This window comes from Vigna umbellata, chromosome 9, assembly GCF_029865625.1.
Source record: "Vigna umbellata cultivar VRB3 chromosome 9, Vumbellata_1.0, whole genome shotgun sequence".
Lineage (NCBI taxonomy): Eukaryota > Viridiplantae > Streptophyta > Magnoliopsida > Fabales > Fabaceae > Vigna > Vigna umbellata.
The window spans coordinates 24,595,980-24,618,962 of NC_142173.1; the positions used below are offsets into that span (position 1 = coordinate 24,595,980).

At 34.5% G+C, this 22,983-nt stretch overlaps 1 protein-coding gene across 1 annotated transcript; it reads right to left on the reverse strand.

The window, feature by feature from the left end:
• Positions 1–461: 461 nt before the first annotated feature.
• LOC148193006 (uncharacterized) lies at positions 462–1,925 on the reverse strand. Its single transcript, XM_088099337.1, has one exon. The coding sequence runs from the start codon at positions 1,923–1,925 to the stop codon at positions 462–464; it is 1,464 nt and encodes a 487-aa protein (XP_087955463.1).
• Positions 1,926–22,983: the final 21,058 nt, after the last annotated feature.

Below are 22,983 nucleotides of genomic sequence, written 5' to 3' on the forward strand. Positions count from 1 at the left end.
ACGTTAGCTAGCCACGTGGTGTAGGTGACTGCCCGGATGAAACCAGCTCTCTTCAACTTCTCTACCTCCTCTTCCACAGCTTTACGCTTCTCCTCGCCCATTCTTCGCTTTTTTTGGGCGACGGGGCGGGCGTTCTGGAATAGCGAAAGCTTGTGGCACATCATCGCGGGATGAATGCCCGGCATATCTGCCGCCGTCCACGCAAAAAGATCCCGGTTCTTCCACAGGAGTGCCCTCAACTCCTTTTCCATTTCAGGGCCCAGCTCCCTGGCGATGAAGGTGGTCTGGGCGGGTTCCCTTCCTATCAGGATAGGTTGGGTTTCTCCCATGGGTTCCAAGCGGTCCTCGGTGTTTGTCCTCGGGTCGAGGTCTGCCATGGCCACCTCAGAGCCGGCCGCTCGCCTGTTTATTGGTCGGACGTGCAATTTCAGCCCCGCTGCGTAGCACTCCCGTGCCGTCTTCTAGTCCGCCCGGATCGTACAAATAGTTCCCTTCTCGGAGGGGTACTTCATCGTGAGGTGGGGGGTAGAGACGATCGCTCCAAAGGCGTTTAGGCACGGCCTTCCGAGCAGTACGTTGTACGATGTGTTAGCCTCTACCAGCAGATATCGGACCCTCTTCTCCTCTCCGGTTCCCAACCTCGTCCTCAACTCCACGTATCCCCTGGTATCGACTCTTTCTCCTGCAAAGCCTACTATCTGCCCATCATATGGGACGATTAGGTCCTCCGAGAGATCCATCTGCAGGAAGGTCTTCCAGTACAGGATGTTGACCGAGCTTCCCTGGTCCACCAGAACCTTGCTGATCCCATACCGTGCTACCTCTGCCGTTATAACCATCGGGTCGTCCTGGTCCGGATCAGGGGCGTGGAAATCTTCGTCCGAAAAGGTGATAGGCGGCATGGAGCGACGCGGCTTGTCAACTAGATGGACGGATTGGAGGGCGCGAACATGCCGTTTACGGGCGGAGGAAGATGATCCTCCTCCGGCGAATCCTCCTGAGATGGTGTTGATATGTCCTCTCAAGGGGCGCTCCCGGCTGCGGCTTCGACTTCGACTTGGGCGCCTCTCCGAGCGGGGCCGCTCCGCTCTCGCACTCCTGGGCTTATCCTTTCGGTAGGCCGATTTCTGAGCGGGCCGATCGATCGATTGCGGCGGGCGCTCATCACGGACGTATTTCTTGAGCTTACCCGCCCGGATGAGCTCCTCAATTTTATCCCTGAGGGTCCAACACTCCTCGGTGTTATGACCCATATTTTTATGGTATGCACAATGCTTGCTCCAGTCAGCATTCTTCGGAGTTGGGTACCCTTCTCGCTCCGGTATCAATTCTGCACTCAGGGCCTCTCGGAGAATTCTCTCCCTAGGGGCGTTTAGGGGTGTATACTGCTGGAAACGAGGTCCTTTTCTCTGCTCCCTTGGTCTGGGTCCGGACGTTTTTCCCGTCGACGCCCCGGGCTTATTACCGTCCGTCTTTTCTCTCCGGACTTCTTGGTTTTCTTTTTTGTAGGAGAGCTTCATCTCCTCCACCCTTATCTCATCCGCCGCCCGCTCTCTCAGCTCCTCCATTGTTTTGGGCGCTCGTCTGCAGACGCTATCCTTAAACGGCCCCGGCTTAAGAGCCGGCAGGATGTAGTGAAGGGCGAGCTCCGGCGTCAGGCTTTTCACTCGCCGGACGGTCTTCTGATATCTGTCCATGAACGTCCGCAAGGTCTCGTCCTTCTCCTGCTTGAGGGTCATTAATTCGAATACGGTCAGGTCTTGAGTGCTGCTGGCCGCAAATTGTTTGACGAACAGCTGTTTCAACCCGGCGAAATTTTCTATCGAATTAGGGGGGAGGGTGTTGAACCATTCCAATGCCTCGTCCTCTAATGAGAGCGAGAACGCTCGACACCAGATGGCGTCATTGCCTGTTCGGAACGCCATCGCGTTCGAGAACGTCTGGATATGGGAGGCAGGGTCCGTTGTTCCGTTATACATTTTGAATTGTGGAGCCATAAATTGCTCCGAAATTTGGACATTCATGATGTTCTGAGTGAACGGGAGTAACAAGGTGGACGACGGTTCCGACTTCACTATCATCCGTCCGTCCTCGGCAGCGCTCTCCGCATGCACCGATTTAGCCTTGCTTCCTTCCGCCTCGGACCCGGTAGGCCTCCAGGTTCTATCATACTCGGTATCAACTTACTTTAAAATAAATATCAATATTATTATTTTTAAATGATAGTGTTTCGGATGTGTAGGGCTGTGCGGTTCCAAGTCTTCCAAGTCCTCCCGTGGTCTTGTCTCCGTGGCGGATCTTCTCCTCCCGCTTTGGCTCTCCTCTTGATCCGGAGGGGTGGAGACCTACAAAAGATTCTCCGATGCCAAAGTCAGTTTCAGAGCAGTGGCTATTTTCAGTAGTAGCAATAAATGTGCATTCAATGTAACCTACCTACCACTCACCGTGAACCTGTATTTATAGTTTTCGCTATGGGCTTGGGATTAGTGAAAAGTTAATTACGGCCCAATCAGCCCAATAGCTTCTAATTTTTACTTACCTCTAAACCAGGTTAATTTGCTTAGGTCGTAGTGATCAGTGGTTGGGCCGGTCGTCATGATGTGGGCGTCCGCCCCGGTGAAACGGGCGTCCGCCCAATCGATACTGGCGTCCGCCTTACCTATGGATGACTCGGGCACTAAATTGGGCGGACGATCCTCCACGAGGTCGTCCGGCTCTCCCTGGTACCAGACGTTTTCGTCTCGGCATTTTCCTGTGAAACACTGAGTATAGAGAGTGCGGGTCTATCTTGTGGTGATGGAATTCCAAGTGAGTTCTTCAAAGTTTTTCTTACAAACAGAGGTTCCGCCCATTCGGGCGACGTAGGCATCGAGATCGGCGGACGGCCTTGTTCGTGGCGCCCAGCACCTGCTGGTGTAGGAGAGTTTGTACGGAGTCTAGGTTCAATCCGTGCCTACTTGGGTGGTCGAGCATTTGTCCCTCTGGGTGTGGCATGGAGGCCGAGCTGAGCGGGCGACCTTTCTGAGGAGCGCCCTTTGTACAGCACCCGGCACTTTGGGCGTCCTTCGTACGGCGCCTGGCACTTCGGCGCCCTTCGTACGGCGCCCGGTATTTTGGGCGTCCTTCGTACGGCGCCTGGCACTTCGGCGCCCTTCGTACGGCGCCTGGTATTTCGGGCGTCTCGGTATTTCGGGCGTCCTTTGTACGGCGCCCGACACTCCCTGGTACAGATAGTATTTTATAGACTAAAACTAAAATATATTTTTTTAAATTTAACTTTATTAAATGATTAAGTAATAGAAATCATAAAAGAAAAAGGACTATATAAAAAAAATAATACTTTAAATATATTATGTTCTTTAACATATTATTAAATATGTAAATATATGTCAAAAAAACTTTTAATGATATTAAAATGAGTGTAAGCGCACACACTAAAATAACTATTTATTTTAAAAATCAACTTACTTTAAAATAAATATCAATATTATTATTTTTAAATGATAGTATTTTATAGACTAAAACTAAAATATATTTTTTAACTGTTAAATTTTATTAAATGACTATATAATAAAATATCATAAAAAAATAGTAATATAGCAAAAATAATTAATATTATAGAAATATCAAATGACAAAAAAATTAACAAACGTTTATTAAGAGTAACTTTTCTAGTATAATCTTTTATTATATTACAATAATTAATAAATATTAGTTTAATTTTTACATAATAAAATATAAATAATAAATAATTGATTAATAAAAAAATTTTATGAGGCAAAATAATAAATATAAATAAAAAATTATTTTAAAATAAAATAAGTAGATAAAAAGATAAAATAAATTATATACACATATAAAACAAAAAAATATAAATAAAAAATTAAAAAAATAAATATAAAAGTAAAATAATATTCATGAAAAAATAAATATAAATAAAAAAAGGTTTAATACGTATTTTGGTCCCTCTTTTCGTAGGGTCTGTTCAAATTGGTCCTACTTTTTTTCAAAAGTTCACTAAGATCCCACTTTTCGCAAAAACGATGCACGTTAGTCCTTTTTTAGGTTTAATACGTATTTTGGTCCCTCTTTTCGTAGGGTCTGTTCAAATTGGTCCTACTTTTTTTCAAAAGTTCCCTATTTTGATCCCTATTTTGATCCCTCTTAGTGAACTTTTCGTATTTTGGTGAGCTGTACATTTTTCGTTGAGGTGAACTTTTGAGGGATCAAAATAATTTCCATACACATATAATAATAAAAGAAATATAAATAAAATAGAACATAATAATATCAAATAATTAAAAAGTTAATTTGTAAGACACTTATGAATAAAATAAAATAAATATTAAAATAAATTTCAATTAAAAAGAATATTTATTGTTATACTATTCAGTTTAAAAACTAGTACAATTCAGTTTAAAATTAGTACAATTCAGTTTAAAATTAGTACAATTCAGTTTAAAATTAGTATAGTTAGTAGTTCAGTTTAGTTTATATTGTAGTTTAGTATAATTTAGTATAGTTCAGTTCAGTCCAGTTTGATAAAACAAAAAACAGTTCAGTTTGTCTGAACTGTTTTACAGCTCAGTACAGTTTAGACAAATTAGTTTTTAGTTCAGTACAAATTTTAGTAGTATAGTGCAGTTCAGTTCTATTTGCCCACCCCTAATGAGAACAACCTTGGGTTGAGGAAACTTTATCATCAACAATGAGTTTCGAAAGATATATGACATTGATCAAATAATCAATGTTGTACAACATAGAAAGTGAGGGTTTTAACATTGGTTAGAATCGATGTAGAAAGTTATGAAATTTGACATTGATTTTCTGTAAGTTATGACCGATTTAGAAACTATGAGATTTCAAAATGATTCACTCCAACTAACGTAGAACCGTGATATCTTCTATTTCAATTATGTACATAATCATCATCACTTCTATTCAAATACAAACTATATATTATAAAAGGGGATTGAATAGGGTATGATTCTTTTTATCACTAATGTTGGATTGCCTAATACAAAAATACAAAAATGATTTATGCTAGTTTTTATCATTAATGTCGCATAGAGTGTGGAAGAAAAATACAAAAATGATTTATGTAAGTTTTTATCATTAATGTCGCATAGAGTGTGGAAGAAAAATACAAAAATGATTTATGCTAGTTTATCCTTAATACTTCGACCAATTTTCTTTTTAGAAACATCCTACTTATTATCAAACAAAGACTACAAACCATAGGTCATTTTTGGTTATCAAGAATAAAGTCATTCCTCATTATTCCTTCATAAGTTTTACTTAAGACTAAGAACTCCAAGTATTTCTAACTTTCACTTGTACTTATAAACCAACAAAGTTGAGATTAAGAAATAAATCTTGTATAAATTGTACATACTAAAGTTTTCTTACAAGAGTTGTACTTCATAGAATAAAGGATATAGTAGATTTCATATTTCGATTAGGACAAATATCTTATAAGGATGACTACTTCATAGAATGAAGGATATAATTGATTTCACACTCTCACTAGTACAAATACCAAGATACAAAATATGTACTAGAAATTTTTTTCTCTAAATTTTAGTTCTAATAATGATTGTGTATTTTTATTTCTGTCTTTTCTTTTATTTATATTGCTCAAAATTTGATCATTGTACAAAAATATTTACATCAACGTCTTCGTTATAATTTTAATAATGTAATTTGTCTATAATAGCTAGATAACCAAAGGAGGGAAAATTTCTTTGAAAAATAATAGACTCACGAATCCAATATATCTTAAGCTTGGGAGACCAATGTTTTGTGTGAGGCTATTGTCAACTGAAGACGACATCACCTCGACATGAATATCTCAATCATAACAATAATATGCACCTCGGCCCAGATAACTTTCCCGAACAATATTAGTATGGTTGATCAAGAATTAGATAAACAAGCTAAGTTAGAAAAACCCTAAACCACCTAGGAAACACCATAACCCGCATAATCTAGGCCCATCATGGTAAAAGTTCATATAGGTACTATAAATATCATTGTTCACAAGGTAAGTATGACATATTCAATATAACATTTATTACTTTCTTACAGAAATACCTAAATAGCATTAGAATGTTTTAGCAGGCATCTCGATCGTTTGAACATTGGATACATTAAGAGGGAGGACATGTAACATCCCATAATCTCACACTTGATAATTTATAATTGATATATTGTAGCATTACATTTAAGGTAACATCCCTTAATCTCACACTTGATAAATATATATATATATATATATATATATATATATGTGTGTGTGTGTGTGTGTGTGTGTGTGTGTGTGTGTGTGTGTGTGTGTGTGTGTGTGTGTGTTTTAAACTCAGATTTCAACTATAAACTCATAAATATAACTCGAATTCTTCTAATTTATTATTCTATCTCTTTCTTCATTGGCACTGAATCAGACGACATTCCTCCATCTGCTCCCGCATAACGAATTATACGATCATCGCACAGACACAAACACAAACAAGTAGGGTGAGCTAACATGCAACCAATCATTTATAAAACATGCATAATTACTTTGATACACTCAACAAACCTCATATAATAATTATGTCAGACACCCTCATACCATCATACAACAATCACATCATTGATACTTATCCATTACTTTGATACACTCAACAAACCTGATATAATAATTTTGTCAGACACCCTCATACCATCATACAACAATCGCATCATAGATACTCATCCCACAATACGACAATTACTAATAGACATTCATCCCACAATACTTAATAGACACTCGTTCCACAATACTCAATAGACACTCATTCCACAATACCCAAAAGACACTTATTCCACAATACCCAATAGACACTCATTTCGATGATATGTTGATGAGCGGTCACGAGAGGTTATGCACTTGTGATGACTTCTACTTCTTCATACAAATACACTTCCAAAATACTCCATACCATCCACAAGGTTAGTCCTCAACACTATGTACAAAACCGGCACATAGACCAGGACCTCCTGCCCCTTTCACCACATAATTCATCCTTCTCTACTTGAGACTAGATGATTATTAGAGTATCAGGATAACCTCCAACTACAGGACCCTCAACATCAACATATACACAAATACCATATCATTACTGAATCTCTCCACGAGACTCATACCATACTCATATTCCTCAACTCACATTATACCCTTACAAAATCTCCCCATAATACTCATATCATGTTCAAATGCATAAATTCAAATCCAATATAATAAAATACAATCATCACAGATATCATACAAAATGAATATATCACAAAATAAATTAACAACACTAAAATATCACCATAAATGGTCACCGGAGAAGAATCAAATGTTTGACGAATCAAACTCACCATAAACGCTAGTACATATGACTAATCACAACTTACTGGATTTGACTAGGGTTGCTCTATGATCAGGGATGTACCAACTCCGGTTTTTAAGATTCCTCTATCCTACCTTCACAATTATAATTCATAATTTCATATCTACCACAATAACATGAATTCATCAGACATTTTCATTCCAACGAGATATATTGCACAATAATTTAACAGTACATAATCTGTTCAACAAGATTTAAGTTAAAAACTTGTCGAGTAAACTTCCAGGAAAGAGAGGTGCGTCTCAATGGACAACTTAAGTACCAAGTTTTTCCTTAGCCAAAGTGTTCCTCAACTAGTTTTAACAAATTTCTTATTTACAGATTCAAAACAACAACATATAATATTAACACAAAAATTCGATATAGATAGATATATAACAAGCACCTAGGGGTGGGCAAAATGCAGTTCAGTGCACTGTACTATAAATAATTGCAGTTAACTATAAAATAGTTCAAGTGAACTGAACTGAACTAAAAAATAGTTCAAAGAAATTGAACTGAACTAGTTTTTAGTTCAGTTACACTAGTACAATTTAGTAAACTGGTACAGAAAACATCAACAGTAATAATACTAAACCCTGGCAACAACTAGACTAAAAACTAAATTGATTTTAAGTTACTGTGGGGATCATAATTGCAAATGATGATTAATGTTCCTCTGAGGAGTCATTGCATTGAAGAATAAAAGAATAAGTCTGGATCTTAATGCCTATAAACATACGTTTTAATATTATTTTTCAATTGTTATATTCTTTGACCTGTTTTTTAATATTTTTTACATTTACCATAGATTACATAAAAATGGTAATGGTTGGTTAAAAAAATAATTTAAATGATAATATTAATTATATATTTCGTATTAATTTATTATCTTTTAAAAACATACAAGAAATATAGGGTACAACAAATTATGAACTAAGTCAATTTTTAGTTTGTATAACTTTGTTAATGTGTAATTTATAGTCCGTATGAAAAACTTAATGAAAGTTGTTTTAAGTTTTTAAAATCAATTCAGCCTCATATACCAGTGGTTTTAAGTTAAAATCCGTATGAACTAGTTTTTAGTTCAGTTACATTTAAAGAAAATTTTGTGCTTCCAGTTAACTGTACTCAAACTATATAAAGTTCAATAGTTCATTGAACTATGCCCAGCCCTACAAGCACCTATGTTTTTCATTAACAGTATTCACACATAATTTCAAGACATGAATATTAATAAAACAATACTAAATCATAATATAAAAGCTTAGAAAGGTTAGCTCCCCTACCTCTATTCCAGACTTAATCTCTTACTCAGAATTTGTTTCCCTGAAAACCCTCCAGAACCTCTACTCTTCTTCCAACTAAAAATTTCTTCCTAACTCTTTCTTCTCTATTTCTCAAGATTTCTCACTTGATTCTTTCTCTCTTTGTGCAAAATAGCCTCCCCTCTCATGACTATTTATAGTCCAAAAATTTTACTATTCAACAATTTTTTAATATTATTTATTATTTTAATATTATTTTATTATATTCATATTTTAATCACCACTTGACATATTGGATCCTTCAATAATGCCTTAAAACATGGAGTGCTTCATCCACTATCAATTTTGAACCCATGTTCTTGAAATCACCACAATTTTCTACCAATTAAGCTACCAAAATTTCTTATTTAGCTTTCCACATTTTATTTTTACATAAACTTATTATATTTTCCATTCACAAAGAAATTATTACTACTAGTAATAAAATTGTTACTATTAAGGTAAATATTTTTCATGGGTCTTACAGGACATTTCAACCTTTTACTACAAAAATATTTAATATTACCGACGGATTTTTACCGACGGATATGTATCCGTCGATATATTTTAATTTCCGACGTATTTACCGACGGCCCAAAGCATTCGGTAAATCCGTCGGTAAGTGAAATGCACATTACCGACGAATTTATTTAAGGCCTGTGACAGTCGATAAGAAGAGCGGAAATTTTCCCGCTCTTTTTCCACTTAACGGCATTATCGGCGGATTCACCGAAGGCTTTTGACCGTCGGTAAAAAGAGCGGGAATTTTCCCGCCCATTATTTATCTCAGCGACGTTACCGACGGATTTACCGAAGGCTTGTGGCCGTCGGTAAAATCAACGCTTACTTCATTCTCCAGCTCATCTTTTGCTGCTTCTAAAAGAAATGTTGGAATGTGTGTGGTACTTTTCTTATTGTTGGACGTCGTGCACACCGCTGCAGCTTTCTCCATGAATCATCACCATGCAGTTGCTGGACACCATGACCACCAAGAAAATGAATCTCTGTGCACCTCCTTGGACGTGAGTTGCTGGATGAGAAAGAAACGAGACCCTCTTCCAGCCGTGACCGAGCTGCTTCTCAAGGCTGGATGTGCTCTCTTATTCTTCGAGTCCGAGAGCTCCTCTTCCAAGAAAATGGATGCACCGTGTGTGCTACAGGTGGCGGCTGGACCACCTAGGCCGAGACACCACTCTCCCTTTTCCCACCTTTGAACGCAACCCCTGCTGCTCCGCTCTCCTCTCTCCAATGCCAATATATGTGGCAAACATCACACTCTTTGGTACAACTTCTTCCCACCAACCCGAATTTCTCTCCATATCAGTGTACAACTTCTTTTTCGGCGAGCCATTGCAAAGTTGATCTGTGCAATGAGGAACATCACCGGTCCTAATAACATCTTCTTTCTCTTACAAATATGATAATTGCAGACAAACACTCCATGATTCCCTATGATTTTAACTATTGAAAATAAATTGCTTGTTTGATTGTTTTGAAATGAGTTTGTTATTGGCGTGATGCATTTTTGGTGGCGGAGTTCGCGAAAACCAAAAAAAAATGACACGGAGGGAGGAAGGAAGACGAAGAAGATGAACCAGATCGCGGTAATTACCGACGGATTTACCGAAGGCTTGAAGCCTTCGGTAATTACCGACGGATTTACCGAAGGCTTGAAGCCTTCGGTAATTACCGGTGGATTTACCAAAGGCCAACTCATCGGTAATGTATAAAATCCGTCGGTAATTGTCGTTTACCAACGGCTTACGACGGTCAAAATGTCGTCGGTAAAAACGTTGTCGGTAATATCAATTATTCTTGTAGTGGTAGTAGGATAACTATATACATCTTAGACTGAGAAGAAGAAGATAGTCGAGTAGTGTTTTTGTGGTCTTGTCTTACGAGAACATTTCGACTTTGTAAGAACATTTGGCATCCACCATGGAGTTGATATATACCTAGACTACATGGTGTCCATGATCGAGGCGATACCCGAATCAAATTAAGATGCAATTAAGTGTAATATAGACTAGGAAATGACTCCTAGGTCGTCTCTTAAAGACCAAATGTGGTTCAGACAATAGGTCAAACACATAAGGGTGGGGGGGAGTTTGGAAAGTTTACGAACTAAAATTAACAACTAAATTAATTGGATTAAAATGGTGATTAAAACAGGTTGGTTGCTAATCAAGTTGTTATGCTCCCAATCACTGATCACAAATAAATCATTCGTTCTTCTCAACCCCAATCCAACTCGAATAAATTACCTAGGAATATTTAGCAATGGTCATTAATACATACAACAATGGTCAATAAGAAAGAAGGGATTGTTTACTCATTACATCAAAAGTTGTAGTCAATAAGCACTATTGAAGCCATTTAAATATTAGGGCTGACAACCATAATAATTTCAGCCTCTATGTGGAATTGATGATTGTAAAACACATAACTCACTGAATTTAATACACCATGACTACTCTAAAAGAATTACAGCTCATCATCTGTTAACGTCGTTTGTCAACACTCAACGACAAGGGCTTAATTGACTCAATTTTTCAAAATTTAGGATCCAATTGAGACCATTTTCAACAAGAAGACCCACTTGAGATTCTACTACAAATACGAAGATCATCTAGGGGTTTAAATCTTAAAAAATCAATGTTTGTCTAGATTGCCTTACTTATAAACATATTGTGATGTTTGTTTGGTATTTGAATTAATGTTTGTTTGGATTGCTTGGAATAATAAATATGTCTTGGTCTATTTAATGTTTGTTTGAATTGTTTGGTATTGTAAGATTGGTAGGTCTATTTGAGTGTAGAGAATACATCCCACTGCACTATAAATTTGGTACGTCTAATTGAGTGTAGAGAATTTATCCACATATTTTATGAATAGATATATTTGTCGATAATGTCGCATACCTGAGTCATGTTACTATAAACAAATATATTCATCGGTAATTACCGAGAGATACAACCTTCTATAATTACCAACAAATAGAATTCATTTGTCAATAATTGTTGAAGGTTTTGTTTGTCAGTAATTATCGAGGCATGTATCCCGTTGGTAAATCTTACCGATTGCACTTTTATCAACGAATTCTTATCTGTTAGTAATCCATTAGAAAACAATGATTATCAACGAATTTTTGAAACTTCTAACAAATATTGATTATCAGTAAATTCAATTTTTTTCTAATGACAAAGGGATATTGAAAAAAAAAATACGTTCACACAAAAAGAAAGTGATATTTTAGACAACTTTCCTTTGTTGATTTTTAAGCATCTAACATAAAATGAATTGATAAAAATTTGTAAATTGTTATAATTTCTCGCTACATTTATTTTTTACTTAGTTGAGTTAGTAACTAATCACTACAAAGAAAACTAAAACTAGTTTTCAAGTGTCGATAGACTATAATAAGATGCAAAAACTTTTCTTTTTAAATTTAAATATAATCATATTATTTATAAATATTTATACTTGTTTAAATTAGTTTGAGTTTGATGGACACTAGTTTTATTTATTTTACTATTTTCTTAAATTAGTGTTAATATAATGATAACTTTGTCCAGGTGCAAAAACCAGCAAAACCTTCATGAAATCTGGATCAGCGAAAGTAGTTGAAAACAGGCAGTGGAGAAGGTGGCTGTTTGGAGTGGGTGAAGTGCTTAAGTGAAGTGGCTATAGCTCGGACGACCATCCATCAAGGAAGGAAGCTATAGGGCTGAATGACTCTTGGCTGCAGAGAACATGGCTAGAAATTACATCAGCAGAAATTCTCAAATATTCCAAAAGTGATTTACAAGTGAGGCTAAGGTGAATTTATAGGAGATTCACCTAGCCTTGTACGGTGTTGATGAAAGCCATAATATGTGGATCCTAATCCACATGGCAAACCATGGAAAATGTGCCATATTCTAGAAGATGCACGAAATACATGTGTGGAAAAGTAAAAGCAAACACGTTGCCGCTCAACGACAGGGGTTGGGCGTTGAGCGCCACCCGCCTTATTCCTCTTTGCTTGGACTTCTTCTATCCTTCCCCTTGTGTGGTTTGGGTCATTATGGGTCATCTGATTGGGCTCTCAACTTCCACTCAAAGCATGCAAAGAGCACTTGACCTTCTAGAGGGGAATCTTTAAGGTCTTGTTGGAGTTTTTTGACCATGCCTCGAGTGTTGGGACCTTGGTGTGTCATGGTGCTTGGTCTCCGCGTATCATATAACCAATGCTAATATAGTATATCTTTAATACGTATTTCAATAACGATCAACAACATATGCTAATTTATGAGCTATGATGTGTGTTTTCATGACAACAAATAGGAACGATAAATTATATTATTTTTAATTCAAGGATACGAATTTAAAGATGACAAACCTTTTCACTCACAATTTTGTCAACTTAATTTTTCTTTCTCACTAATTTGTATAAAACTTCTCGCACACATCTTTTTTATCTACACTCATTTGATTCATCCATTACGACTTTATAGATGAAATTACACTAGCATAGCTAATACTACTTAAAGTTAAGTTTTAATGTCGAGTTAATGGATTAGAATCAATAATTTTAAAGTTCGCTAATTGTGTCATGTAAATTTGACATTTTTAATTGTTTCTACCACACGCAATAACCCACCATCATTTAGGAGTCGAGGCTAAAGAACGTTTAAATACTTATTTCTCCTTTCACCTTTTGATGCGTCTTTTAAGAAAAACTCTATGATGGAGCTCTAGTTTCCAAAGCGGAGAATACTTTAGATGTATGGTGATTGACCCTAACGTTGTTCCTACCTGACCTAATAGACATACTAAAGAGCATGATCTAACAAGCCCATTAAGTCTCTTCATTTTGGAACAACCTAAAATTAGGTCTATTGGGGTAATATCCACATATCATAATTAATTTCGATAGTATGGTATTATAGTTATTTTTTATAATGAGATATCATTATGTTATTATTAACTACTTTGTTATTATATACTTGAGGTAAGTATTATTCCAATGATAACATAGGTCCACGATCCATGTGGATCCTATAAATACAATTAGTATATCCCACGAAAAACTCACTTAGTAATCACTCGTACTCAATACTATATCCATAAAGATCTAAACTCTCTTACTGACTTTAGTGTCGAAGAGCCTTTTACAGGTGAATTTCGCCCCTCTTAGCAACAAGAGATTCAATTCCAATCATCAAGAGCATTCAAGCCATCACTAGGATCTTGCCACCTATTCGTAGATCCACACTCAAGATCTTGGTAAGATCATTGGTGCCCACCGCGGGGCTGATAACAGGGTTCTTAAACGAACCATCAATCCCTTAGGCCTTCCATTGGTAATGACTAGTCATTCCTCTCAGACCTCAACTAAGGGCTTATGTTCCTATCACTTCCAATAATCTCACATCTTTAACAGTTAAAGTCAAAGGAAGTTTATATACTCCTTCTTTCTTCCACCCTTCCAGACACCTTAAAAGAAATTATGGTTGAACTCCAATCTCCAAAACAAACGATATTTCATATGTAGAGTGATTGACTTTAACAATATCACTAGTAACTTTGAATCAAAACATTAATTAATTAACCTAAATTTGTATATATTAAAGTCACTTTTTTTTGTGAATCAAGTATGTGTTTTGTTACAGTGAATATTTTCTTACAGTGAATTAAAAATGGCATCCTTAAATCCATGTTTTGTTTCTAAAAGTCAATATATTCTTTTCCCGAAGGGTAAAATGTGTTGTATTTTTTTTTTTTTTGGATATTTCAAGGGTCACAATGTCTCACCTTTTGGTTTAACTTTCTTTGTAATGTCTTTATCTAAGATTGGTTTAATAGCTATAGTATAAAGAAAGAGTGATGTTAACTTTAGGCTTTTGTGAGCAGTCGTGCAAATGCAAAACCATTGGCCCCGACAAACGATTTTCATTACATTTTAATTAAATATTTCCATAAAATAAATACAAAATTTCTAAGAAGCTATTTTTAACTTAGCGTAACTTCTGCTTTAACAATATTATAATGCCATACAGCATTACCATTTTAATGTATTAACACTGTTACCTTTACACAAATTTATTACACCTTATCCAAGATAAACACAACCCTTTTTTAATAAAAAAATTGCTCTCTTGTTTCTCTTTTGGACACATATATTTTTAAACCATTCCTATTATTTAAGAAAATTATCTCATGATTATTATAAATATTTTAAAATCTTGTAGTTCAAATAATTTTTAAAAAGAACCACAGACAAACGGGACCTATTATACTAAAGCAGTGTACATATTATTTTTTTTCCTTAAATTGACGTATCTATTCTGTTATTGCTACAATTTTAGTTTCATATTAATCATAAAATTAAGAATTTAATTTCATTATAACTAAAAAAACCAGTGGACCATGAACGCAATGTTCAAATATTTAATGGTTAATTATATTTGTAGTTTCTAGACTTTAAAATAAAATTGTATTTTGTTTCCGTTATAAATTTTATACCAATTTCATTCGTACATCTTATGAATGAATGTATGATATATTTGACAGCAGTGTGTTGCACAGTGATTAATATGTCGTTGGTCACATTATAAACTGTTGAATTTCATTAGTGATACATTTATTCATAAAAAATGTAAGATAAAATTAGTAAAATATTTATGATAGAAGTGAAATGTAATTTGAGTTAAAAGTATAAGAACTAAAAATCCAAAAATTAAAAATTGATTCAGAAAAGTCAAATTTGGTCTTGTTATATAAAACTCAGGATTGTGTGCATGCACGATCCCATCCTAGGCACTGCTGTCGTATTAAAAGAGATAAAAGAGAGTACCCTTTAAAGTACTGTGATTTTCACCATATTTATCTTTAGGTTTACTTTATTAATTTTCATGAAACAGACATTTGTTTAAACTTTGAAAATCAACCATATATATCCGCAACTGCAATATTGGAGACAAGTAGCTTTTTATCTACAAAACAATATTCTAGTAGAAGAGAAAACCAATGTGCTTAATTTCTATACTGACTTGATATGTTTATGTATATATATTAATTTATTTATTTTAGGCAAAGGCAAAGAAAGAAGAATGTTGAAAGAAAACCTGAAACACGAAGCTTAAAGCATTTAATTAAGATACATAGAATAAGAACTGTGGAAGCCAGAAAAGTTATGGTCAGCAACCAAACTTGAGAAGAATTCTTAGCGATGACACGCACGTATCGCACTACTTTCTCTTCATTCAAATCTAATATTACAAGACATGTCAACCATAAAATATCCCTTCCTACTCATCCTTCCATGCTTTTCGTCTCCATTTTTTTAATCAATAATGCCATTTTCAACTGTTTCTTTAGTAATGAATTTCTCTTAAATGAGTTTGACTTTTATTTAAATGTAAAAAAAAAGAAATATATATATATATATATATATATATATATATATATATATATATATATATATATATATATATATATATATATATATATATATATATATATATATATATATATATATATATATATATATATATATATATATATATATATATATATATAACAAAACACATAAACTTATTGGTATCTTGAATTTCAAGTAATACGTTTATTGTGATTCTAAGTATGAGTTGAAAAACTTACAGTAAAAATAAAAAAATAAAGTGATATAGAAAAAAAAAACTATATGTTAAGATTCTTATTAAAAGGTAGTGCCATAAAAGGAAGTTGTTACTTTTACTAACAAATTAATCGTTTGCAATATGCTTCATTAGTCTAATAAAATATAAATTGTCAATAAACATAATGTTTAGATTATGCAACATAACCTATGTATCCCTTAATGAATCATACAATTGATAATATATATGTGAAAGTATTTTAATGTACTTCGTTACTTAATGAAATGAAAATGAACATAGATAAAAATAAGTAAACAAAATTAGAAAAATGGAAAAGAAAAGACCCTCTCTGCAAAATGAGAAAAAGAACCATATATGAGATCAGGAATCCTTTCTTTTCAGCTTTATGTTGATTAAACAAGATTAATCTTGTTTAAACACGATTATCCTTTTCTATAGACATGCCAAATAAAGAATAGATGCGAGTTTGTGTGCCTGACTTGACTACATATTATTATAGGAATGGATTCAAATATTATTAACTATTACTGAATATGCTTTTAGCAGTACATTCTAGACCTTTCACTTTATACACTTTAAAGAATTGTGTCAATCTAAAATATTGATGTGGCCTGGTAGAACTGAGAAACTATTATTTATTTGATCCTTAAAGATTTCTTCCCAAGTATGTATAAAATTTAGCGTTTTTCAAATTAGCACTATATATTTTATTATCAGACGAAGGAATCTATCCAGCAAAAGTAATCTTGATTTATTTATTTTCAATGTGAAATAATCATGATCTGTTACAGCTAAAAATTGTCAATCGTTACTTTTGGTATTATAATAGACTTAAGGTAAACTAATTAGTATATAAATTTAAAAGTTTACACACACACACACACACACATATATATATATATATATATATATAGTCAATATTCTATTCCAAAGAAATTGCATTTGTTATTAGTAATACTTGAATATTTTGTTACATAATCTAATGTCAAATAGTTAATAAAAATAGCCAATTATTTTATAGTGACATAAATGTCAAATAGTTAATAAAAAAGCCAATAAATAAACTCAAATGCAAATCTTAAGACATGAATAGTATGTTTAGAAGAACTCTTTTCTAGGTCAATCAAGAAGAGAATATAAAAAAGAATAATTTTATTCTTTTTCACAAGTTAAAATTAGTTTATAAAGTAAAAATAAAAATTTAGATAAACTATATGAAAAAAAATTGCATATTAAATTGAGTATAAATTAATTTTAGTATATATAAAAAGCTAATTTCCATTTTTTTTATATTTTTTTTTCAAAGAGAGTTGGTGCATAAGTCCTAAATGAAAGTTTAATTTATTTTATCAACAAGATTGTTTTGTGTTGAACATTTCTTGATTTTGTATTAAGAAAAGGCAGAAGATATAAGATAAGCACACGAACATCTCGTCACCCTTAAAATATTTATATTCCTTATCCATTCACCAAACACAACTTTTGGTGTCTTTGAATGGCCATATTACATAAGCATTATCTCTGAACAGTGAATAATCAATATTGCAGATGTAGCACATTTTGTTTGTCTTCTTCTCAAAAGTGATTTGATAACTTTATTCTGCTGGAACCTAATGACTCCTTTTCCACCCTTTTCCCTACTGACTTAATTAGCTACCATTATGATGTTAATTTACAAATACACCAACCTTGTGCTCTTGCCTTCTCTAGTAAATAAATATAATATTATATTTCTTAACACACCATGTAGAATCTGATAAACAACATTGTATTTTTAATATCCTACATAATTTAATTACAAATATGCACCAAATATTTTATTATATACACACTAACTTCAATTTTTAGAATCAAATTATGATTAACGTGCACGCATGAGACATTCATAATCAAGATGGATATAGAGGTTATGTAAGAAATAATTTTGATGTCAAATTATGTAATAATGGACATACGCTGGATAATTTTATATTCGATTTCATTTAAGAGGGGTTTAATAATGTATATGAAAATAATCCTTGTAATAAGCTTTTAATTTTATTGGTGGATTTTCGGAGGAACAAACAAAGTCACACGTGTTTAACAAGGAAGTTCTACAATAATCTCAAATGTGTTTGGTAGGGAACTTGTTTATAGTGATGGAAAACATCTAAGGAAAAAAAAAGTTAGTTCAATATTGGTAGACTTGTAAGAATAATACAACAACAAAAATTAAAAAAGTTAAAAAAATATGCTTAGTTAATAATTTGACATAGACCTCCTTGAAAACTTACTTGTTAAGGCAACTAAATCTATCTCATGTCAAAAATAATGCTAGAAAGAACACTTTTAAAAACAAAAATGTGCATCAATATAAGAAAGAACAAACTAAAAGAAAACGTAGAGTTTGAGTTGAAATAGGTACAATTACAAAAATCAAACTGCATAGTATTTCTTACTTCTATTGTATGAATCATGGTCTCACCTCTAATAAGTGTAATATTAAGCATTTTGGTGTACCAAATGGAAAATATGTTTGGGTTAAACTTGTGAAATGATTTTTCATTGATTATACTAACTCCAAGGACCCATAATGAGTTTGGGGACCTAAATTCTTGCTTAACTTGTTTTATAGGAACATTCAAAGTTAAAGAAGTCATTGTGATACCTTGATAGTGAATGCTCAAAACACATGACAGGTGACAATAAAAGGTTCATAAGTTTAGAGAAGAAGAGGCAAGGATTTGTTACATATGGGGATAACAACAAAGGAAGAATTATTGGAACCGGAGACATTGGAGGAGGAAGTACATTGACAATCAAAGATGTGCTATATGTTGAAGGACTAAAGCACAAACTCCTAAGCATAAGTCAATTATGAGATAAAGGTCTTAAGGTAATCTTTGAAAGTGATAAATGCACTGTCTATTTTAAAGATTCATCTGACATTGCATTACAAGGTGTTAGGCATAACAACATATATTTGATTGACATTGAAAGTGCATTTAGTCATAGTCACTAGTAAATAAACGGCTTTTTAATTCGCGCGTTACGCATCGGTTTTAGAAAAATCGAAGCATATAAAAAAGTGGTGGCAATTTTGTAATTTTGGCGACACTATATGCCTCGGTTCAATTTGAACTGATGCTTAATGAGTATACTACCTCGGTTCTCTAACCAACCGAGGCCAAAAACCCTGCTGAATTAGACTTTTCACCTGACAGCTTTTTTGAAACAGGTCTACTGCCTCGGTTCTCTGACCCATCGAGGCAATATGTCCTGCCAGAAACTGATTCTGAACGTTTCAAATCCATCTTGTCAACCTTTATTGCCTCGGTTCCATTTTAACCAATGTCATAGGCCCTTTATGCCTCGGTTTAGGCGCGAACCGAGGCCTATAGTTAGTAGATATTTTCAAAATTTTCATTTTCAATTTTGAATTTTTTCTGGAAGGTTTACGCATCGGTTATTTTTATAACCGAGGTAATAACCCCTTTGATAGTTAAATTCCAGAAGCGTAAACATAGTAAGCACATTTTCGGTCTTTCTTCTTCTTTTTCCGCCAGAGAACACGAACTGTTGCTTCCAATCTTGCCCGAACAGTTTGTTGCTTCGCCACCGTTGCCTCCACCACTGGTCATCGTTGTTGCCTCCACCATTGGTCATCGTCTCCTCCGCTTCATCCTCATCGGCATCGTCGCCTTCATCCTCCTAGTCCTTTTCCTTGTCTTCCTCATATGGGTCATCCTCCGCGCTACCAAGCTCCGCTTCACCCTCCAAGACGTCACCCTCTTCACCTTCAACCTCTCTTATCCCATCCCCAACACTCTCTCTCTCACCATGCTGGTCACCCTATCCGCCGACAACCCTAACTCCCGCATCGGTGTCTACTAACATGCACTCCACCTCCACGCTTCCTACCGTAGCCAGTAGATTTCCCTTCCCACCATCGTCCCCGACACCTACTAGGGCGACTTCACCGTCAATCGCCCTTTTTCTGAATAGCCAAAAGTCCCCATATTTTTTTTAAAAGCAAAGCATCTACCGCCTCGATTCGAATCCAATCGAGGTAAAAGAGCCCCACATACTGCCTCGGTTCTGAACCGAGGCAAAAAGGCTACCTCTTTTTACCTCGCCTGTATATACCTCGATTCATGAACCGCTACGTATAGACGAAAATAATCGGTGTCGTTTCCTTTTACTACACTAGTGAGTATAACATGTTTAGTTGCAAAGGAAGAAAATCCTTGGCAATGGAATAAAAGAACTACATATATTCATATGCAACATTTGAATAAATTGATTCCAAAAGATCTTGTGATTGGTTTGCCTAAATTGAAATTTGAAAAAAACAAACTATGTGCAACCTGTCAAAAAGGAAAGCAAACTAAATCTTCCTTTACATCTAAAAGCATGATTTCTACATCAAAACTTTTAGAACTATTGCATATGGACTTGTTTGATCCTTTGAGAATTAAAAGTTTTGGTGGAAATTACTATGCACTTGTAATTGTAGATGATTACACTAGATATACTTGGACTTTCTTTCTAACTTTGAAAAGTGAAGCTTTTAAAGCTTTCAAAACTTTTGCAAAAAGGGTTTAAAATGAAAAAGATTTGAAAATCAAGATAAAAATTAGTATAACTCATAACTTTTCTGCTCCTATAATTCCTCAACAAAATGGGGTTGTCGAGAGGAAAAACAAATCCTTGGAAGAGTTTGCTAGAACTCTACTAAATGAGTCAAATGTACCAAAATATTTTTGGGCTGATGCAGTTAGTACTGCTTGCTATGTTTTAAATAGGATGCTCATTAGGCCTATACTAAAAATAACTCCCTATGAGCTTTTCAAATGTAGAAAGCCAAATGTATCTCATTTAAAAATATTTGGTTGTAAATATTTTGTCTTGAACAATGGTAAAGATAACTTAGGAAAATTTGATGAAGCAATTTTCTTAGGTTACTCACTAACTAGCAAAGCATATAAGGTATTTAATATAATAACTTTAATCATTGAAGAGTCCATGCATGTTGTTTTTTATGAAGATTACCTAAGGGAAGCTCTTGAAAAAATGTACTTAAATGAGAATACTCCCTCTGAAGCTCCAAATATGCATCAAGAAGTTGAACATAGAAGTTATCAACAACCATGAGGCCTTCTATGGACAACATCATTGGAGATATCTCAAAAGGGGTGACCACTATACATAATTGGAATAATTTATGCTTAATTGTTGTTTTTGTGTCTCAAATACAACCCGAGAACATAGGTGAAGCTCTTCAAGATGACAAATGGTGTATTGCTATGCAAGAAGAGTTGAACAAATTTGAAAGGAATGAAGTCTGGGAACTCATTCCTAGAAAAGAACATCGCCAAGTGATTGGTATCAAATGAGTCTTCATAAACAAGTTGGATGAAGAAGGAAATATCACAAAGGACAAAATACGGTTGGTTGCTAAAGGTTACTGTCAAGAAAAAGGTATAGACTATAATGAAACATATGCACCGGTAGACATGTTAGAAGCAATTAGATTATTACTCGCTTATGTCTCTTTAATGAAATTCAAATTATATCAAATGGATGTGAAAAGTGCTTTTCTGAATGGTTTTATTAAGGACGAAATGTATGTTGATCAACCTTCGGGTTTTAAAGATTTTGAGTTTCCTAATCATGTTTATAAATTAAAGAAAGCTTTGTATGGCCTAAACATGCACCTAGGTCTTGGTATGACAAACTTAGTACTTTTCTTATTGAAAATGACTTCTCTAAAGGAAAGGTTGATTCAACCTTGTTCATTAAGAAAGTAGGAAGTCATATTTTGCTTGTACAAGTTTGTGTAGATGACATAATATTTGGGTCAACTGATAATTCCCTATATGTGAAGGATTTTCTAGCATAATGCAAGGGAAATTTAAAATGTCTATGATGGGGGAGTTAACATTTTTTAAGGCTTACAGATAAAACAAATGAATGGGGAAACTTTTATCTCCCAAACAAATGTTTAGAAGTATAGTACGCTCTTTACTCTATCTTACAGCCAGTAGACCTAGTATAATGCAGAGTGTATGTGTATGTGCTAGGTACCAAGCCAATCCTAAAGAATCTCACCACATAGTTGTTAAGAGAATTCTGAAATACCTTAAAGGCACTACTGCTTTTGGATTATGGTATCCTTCTGATGCATCACCTAGCTTAATAGGATATTCAAATTCTGATTATGGAGGATGTAAAATTATAGGAAAAGCACCAGTGGAACCTGCCACTTCCTAGGATGTTCCTTAGTCTTTTGTTACTCAAAGAAACAAGCGTGTGTAGCCTTGTCAACTAGTGATGCAGAATACATAACTATTGGAAATTGTTGTGCCGAATACTTTTGATGAAACAACAATTGGAAGATTTTGATATCTTCCTTGATCACATTCCTTTAAAATGTGACAACACAAGTGTAATAAACTTAACTAAGAACTCCATAATGCACTCTAGAACCAAACACATTGAAATTAGACATCATTTCTTAAGAGATCACATTAAAAAAGGTGATTGTACCATAGAATACATTAACACAATGCATCAATTGGCTGATATCTAACACTCCCAAATCTCTACTAAGGTGATTGTATGGCCTTAGTAGAGATTTGGGAGTGTTAGATATGTCTT